Source organism: Triticum urartu, unplaced genomic scaffold (genome assembly GCF_003073215.2).
Source record: "Triticum urartu cultivar G1812 unplaced genomic scaffold, Tu2.1 TuUngrouped_contig_6277, whole genome shotgun sequence".
In the NCBI taxonomy this organism is placed as follows: domain Eukaryota; kingdom Viridiplantae; phylum Streptophyta; class Magnoliopsida; order Poales; family Poaceae; genus Triticum; species Triticum urartu.
The window spans coordinates 6,103-12,288 of NW_024117025.1; the positions used below are offsets into that span (position 1 = coordinate 6,103).

The 6,186-nt window shown below is 46.1% G+C and overlaps 1 protein-coding gene across 1 annotated transcript; it reads right to left on the reverse strand.

The window, feature by feature from the left end:
* Positions 1 to 1,388: 1,388 nt before the first annotated feature.
* LOC125530380 (F-box protein At1g80960-like) lies at positions 1,389 to 2,937 on the reverse strand. The gene is made up of 2 exons (XM_048694785.1): positions 2,932 to 2,937; positions 1,389 to 2,515 (listed from the first exon to the last, which is right to left on the reverse strand). The coding sequence occupies exons 1-2, from the start codon at positions 2,935 to 2,937 to the stop codon at positions 1,448 to 1,450; spliced, it is 1,074 nt and encodes a 357-aa protein (XP_048550742.1). The 3' UTR covers positions 1,389 to 1,447.
* Between the last annotated feature and the right edge of the window lie 3,249 nt (positions 2,938 to 6,186).

Here is a 6,186-nt window from a genome sequence, read left to right on the forward strand (position 1 = left end):
GCCAAAGGGATATTCATAATTCATTGCACATCAATAGGCCAAAATATATCATTTAATAATTGTTCATCCCACGTCCTATTTTCAGCATCAATGAGTCCAGAAACTCTTGTAATCAAAATGTTACCTCTCAAGGTGCTCAGCATACACCACAACATCAGCAACATGGGCATCATGTTCAGCGGCCACCAATTCCTTCCAGTATCCCTCCCCACGCACCGGCCGCCACAAGGATTTCCTCCTAACAGGCCAATCGTACCAACAAGGAATGAACTCGTCACAACAACAAATGCATTCTCGACCTTTCCAACCCCATGGTCCACAATATATCATTTCGATGGCGAGCGGGTGCCGTGGGTTTCCTAATAGTGCGTTAAACTCGCTCTCCCCTTTTCCCTGTTCTTAGACTCATCTCTGTTCTCAGACTGGTTGTATTTCCGTTCTAAGTAATGGAAAGGGGGTTAGCCCGGTTCAAAAAAAATGGTCCACAATATATGCAGCAACAGCATATTCCAACTTCGACTAGCAATATATGTGGTGCCCGTATCTTCTTGCAAGATCTGGTTTCCAGCAATCTGGTTCCCAAGATCGTGGATACATAAAAAGGACAAACCCAGTGCTAGAAGCTCTGTGTGGTGAAGGATTATGCTCGTACAAGGCGAGCCCAGTGCAATGCAGCGAAAGTTCAACAGGCTAACGCTGACAGATGTCAAAGATGTTCATTGTTTCAGTCTGCACGAAATGTTCTTTCGGCTATAACACGCTTTGTCACCAGTGCAGTGCTCAGTATAATACAATTTGAAACGAGAACAAGGTGCAAGCATTTATCACAAATAACAAACATTGGCAATTTCCATTTGCCAGAATTCTAGACGCGAGCCATATCTCTCTTAAGAAAAAAACTTGCCCTCAGCTCGGGAAGTGAATCCTGGCATGTGACGACATCCCGTTGTTGATTTTGTCTCTGATCAACAACATCTCCGTCCATGTCCACTGACCTGGAAGCGTGTGCTTGCACTCATCACACCCTGGATTTCTATATAGGTTCATGGCCTCCAGGTTCACCGCTGCCTCCATGACATTTCTGGCATACCTCATGAATTTGTCTTCTGCCTGAAACCCATAGATCCTGAGCTCAGCCAGATTGTGGTGCTTGAAATCAGGGGAAGATGGTTCCCACTCTAGTCCTTTGTCCTTCTTCTCGCTATACGTAAACCTCTTCCTCACCTCCCCGGTTGTCATTTCACATAAATGATCCCTCACCTGCATTCAATCAGGTCAAGAATTCCAAACTGGTGTCTGAACTTCGAAAAGAGAGAGCTCGCTTTGCATATTCAACATGAGGTGGAATAAAAATGAGAAATGAAAATCGGATTTTACCATGATGCATAGTTCCTTAAGGGCGGGTGCACCTTGGAGTATGAACATCGTCCAAGTCAAATCACATTCTTCAGAAATGTTGATCAAATTCACAAGCCTTAGTTTGTGGAACACCGGTAGCAATTGCTTTCGACCTTCTGGTTTCACCCAAATCTGCAAAAGAGGGGGATAATGCAGAAGTATGTTTACCAAAAATAATGACTACAACCTCTCCACAACACACAACACTCGGACAACATTGTGGGCCTCCACTAACCTTTTCACATTTGAAGTTCAAATGGAGGATGCTTATGGCGGTCTTACCCAGCAACTCGCTTAACTTGAGCATCTTGTGCCGCGAAAGACCAGTATTAATGATGGTCACAGTCTGAAGCAGTGGGACATAGCCCAGACAGAAGGGGTCTTCTGGAGACATAAAAGCATTAAATTTCAGAATTGTGAGCTTTGGTACACACTTCAGATCAACCCTCTTAATACTGCTACAAAAAATCAGTAATTCACGGAGCTGTTCGTGTTCCACTTCCAGCAAAGACATATTCCTCGCATCACACTGTTGGAGACGGAGGAACTCCAGTTGATTGCAAATACTGAAAATTTTGGGGAAGTCTGATTCACCCAACCTCAAATTCTCTAGCGTGAGGCGTGCAAGACCACCAAATGTGTTTGGACACGAACCATAGAATGACATGAACTGCCTCCCATAAGTGAGCAGTTCATCAACAGAACAATTTCTGCGCACCTTCGTCATGATTGTAAACTCGACTGAAGCGACCTTTTGTGTTGCTATGGTGTTGGCAACAGTCTGGCCAATGAAAACAGACTCATCTCCCAAGTAGAATTGCATGCACAACAGGTGAATGGTGGATAGACTCCCAGCCCTCCTTCCCAGTATGCACCTAGCAGCTTCCAGCACGGTGGTGTTGGCCCAAACTATATCATCTGAGGTTATCTTCCTCCTTTCGTGCTTGGGCTCAAAAGAACCAGCCACAATAACAATCTTTGAGAGTATCGCAGGGATCTGTTTCCAACGTGGGGAGAGGATGGTGGTTCGTGCAGCATCAGCGATATCAAGTCGCTCCACAATGTTGAGCAAAACGTCATCAGGCAACTTGCTGAGCCTATCAACTTCACTGTCCTCCTACATTTGATATGGAGACAAATCAGAGTTGGTTTCTTACTAGTCACATCACCGGCGCAATTTTAATATTTTCCACAAACAACGATATAATTTACAAACTTCCCCACAAGAAGAGCAATTATAATTATAGATTTTTTTGTACTTCCCCACAGAGAGACGCAATTTTGACTGTACAATTTTGATTAGACAGTCTTTATACTTCCGAGAGAAAAAACACAATTGTGATTATACTTCTATATACTTTCCAATAGAATGAGGCGATCTTGATATTTCCCCACAAAAAGGTTAAATTTTGACCAAGAATTATGATTATGATTCCTACTTCTTTTTGCTCCTTTTTCTTTGTTGCGGTGCTGTTGTAAGAGGATCTATTTCTGATATATGAAGGCAAAAAAGGAGCATGAGGACGAACTCACCGTCATGTCGAGGGAGGATTTGCCGAGGCCGTTCTGGCAGCCGTTTGCCTGGGAAGAGAGCTGATCGTCTCCTCTTCAAACTGATATATACAGTAGCTGCTAGGTTTCCGCCACCAATGGAAACTTGGAGACTGAATTCGAAAGAGGGCCTGTTTCTGATTGTAATCCGGAAAGGACTGCTTTTGATTCTTGATTGCTACTATAAAAAGGGAGCCGCTTCGATTGCTTGATTGCTTCGATTGCCGGTCGCAGCTCGGAAAGGAGTTGCTGTGCTGCTGCTACTTGGATTGGGGACTGCAGCTCCCAAAGGGGGAGCTGCTTATTTGGGCGCCTCTTCTCAAGCACCGGTGGATCCTCATTCGAGGCATCCGACGGCGACGGAGACGGCGACGGCGAGAGAGTGGAGATGGGCGCACGGCAGGCAGCGGTGAGACCCTAGATTTTTTTTTTTTTTTAGTCGATCGGTGAGGACCAAATTATATATGGCGGCCTGTGATGGAAGAATGGTGGCACGGATGGGCTAAAGGCCCAACCAGCTTTTCCTGTTGCAGGCTTGCAGTAGCCCGGCCACCCCGCGAGAACTATATTTCGGGTACAGTGAGATTTGTCTCAAAAAAAAAGGTACAGTGAGATTTGCCTAAAAAAAGGTTACAGTGTGATGGAAGGATCTTTGTATGTTCAATTTTATCGGACGTCGCGGAAGGGACAGATAGAAGGGAGCCATTTATCGCAATCTGTGAATTTTTTTTCTTTTTCTTGTAAATTCGTTTATTTTAACCATTTTATCTTTTAAACCATGAGTTTTCTCTTTTCGGAATCCGTTTTCGAGAGGCACAGTCGTGCCTCTCACGGAAGCAAATATGTGGCTCTCGTGAACCAAAATCATACCTCTCACGGAAGAAGAAGAAGAAGAAGAGAAAATGCGTTATTTTCTGCTCAAACTATTTTTTTCCCAGAAAAACATTTTTCGAAAAGCTAAGAAATACCCGTGGAAAACCAAAAAGTCAAAAAAATATCGGAAAGAAAATCATCTAAAAAGCAGAAAACGCGTGCGAAATTTTTTAAAAAAAATCCGAAGAGAGCGCGCCATCTCAGCCCACCCCATGTGATCGTTGGGAGGCTCCCGAAAGAGTGCTCCTCAACTAATTGCTCTTCTGTTCGGCTCTTTAAGCGCCCGAACAGTAAGCTGGCGCCCACGCGCACCCACCTCATCACCTCATGGGCCGCCCCATGATGGACGCGCAACGTAGTCAAAATGTCTCGCAAAAACACACACAAAAGATGCGGGTACCAGGACTCAAACCTGCGCCGTGCCAGGACAACTAACAAAGTGTTTTGCTAACCACCAGTGCTGCTAAGGGCATGGGCTGTAAGCGAGGCTATGTGCCTCTGTATTCGAGGCACTTCCTTCGAAGATGAAAAGGCAATCCTGGAACTCCGATTATGTGATCCTGATCTCGCGAATGATATGATCGCGCTTGCGGGCGCTGCCCTCCTTGATATCTGATACCACTTCCTTACAGCCCGAGGCAATGACTATGCACATTTGCAAGAGATCAGTTGCCAAAGCCACGGCCTCACGACAAGCGAGAGCCCCTAGGCAGGACGGGTCAGTTACCTCGGCGAAAACCAGGGCCGAGGCCCCAAGGAAATTTCTGCCACTGTCTCTATAGATAGCACTTACTGAACTGTTGCTTGAAGACTTAGAAACGATGCTATCCACTTCGTTGACCCTGTAGGAGGATGCAGTCCAACGAGTGATAGTAGGCTGGATGTTGGCCGCTTGATGTTGTGGGGTAGTTGGTTTGCCATGGTGATTTCTCCAATGAAACGTCTTGCACGAACTCTTGTGCGGCGCTCGGGCTCTCGAACTCATGTTCATCAGTTCATGTATAGTTTTCCGCCTCACATGCCAAATTACCCCATGTGTGACTAGCACACAAATGAAATCATGGTGCGGTAGTAGTTCCACCAGAGAAAAAAAATCCATCGTTTTGCATCCAGTTCTCTTGTTTGCTGCATTGCATGCACTAACTATTGATCTAGAGCCCAAACGCAGCGGGACATGGTGCATTCCAGTAGTGAGTACCGCCATGAGTCCTCCCTCCTCTGCCCCACACAGTGTGCAGGTGCTACAAACAACCATGTTGCGGTGATGAAGCAGGTCGGTTGAAGGAATAGATTGTTGAGCCAAACGTCAAAGGAAGACTCTAATCTTTGAAGGCACTTGCACCTTCCAAAGATTGCACCAAGAGCGTTGTTCACTCTCAGCGTTTGACGAATCAACACGTCCCTCCAGCCATGCCTCACGTAGGTGTTTTGTCGATAATATCATCCGGTAAGCCAATCTAACCGAAAAGATGCCCCTTGGTCATAGTTTCATGCCCAGAAATCATCGAACGCCCTTGTGCACAAAGTGATAGATAGAATTGCCTCGGCATCAATGGATATGAAAGTGCTATGAATCAACTCCTTGTTGCAGTTGCCCGTTTTTCTTGAGATGAGCTTGCTGACTAGTTCAGGTGGAGCGTGAGGCTAGTGATTGGACACATATTGTATTCCCTGGATAACCAATTTTCTCTTCATATATTTATTGTTTGACCATTTCCTACCCTGCGGATCAGACCTTGAGCCAACATGTCTTTCCCTTTCATTATCGCCCTCCACACATGAGAGGGCGCGTTACCAACTTGGGCTTGCATAAAATTGGACCGAGGAAAATACCTTGCCTTAAGAATATGTGCACTGAGGTACTTTGGTTCTTGTAGAATACACCACGCCAAAAAAAGCCAATAAAGCAAGATTAAATACTTCTATATCTCTGAAGCCCAGACCTCCCAATTTTTTCAGCTTTGTCATGACATCTCAGGAGACCCAGCTGTCCTTTCTCTCACCTTGCTTATATACACTTTTTTCATATTTTTTTAGAATATATACACGTTTTTCCAAAGTACATATTTGTTTCCACGTGGGCCAAATTTCCGGGTGGGCCGAAATTCAACCCAACTTGATACCGCGGCGGCTACGCAGCCTTCTCTCCCAAAAAGAAAAAAACGCAGCCTCCAGTCCTCCACCTTGAACTCCGGCGCCCCGTTCCGCCGCAGCCGCGGGCCTCCAGCCACCGCCGCCGACCATAAGCTCCACCAGCCCCCGAGAAACCCCAGCGAGTGGCTGGTCATGGGTTGCTTCTGTGACTCCCGCCCGCGTCGCGCGCAGGATTACCTCAAGACGGTGGGGGCGCCGCAGCTCATGGCC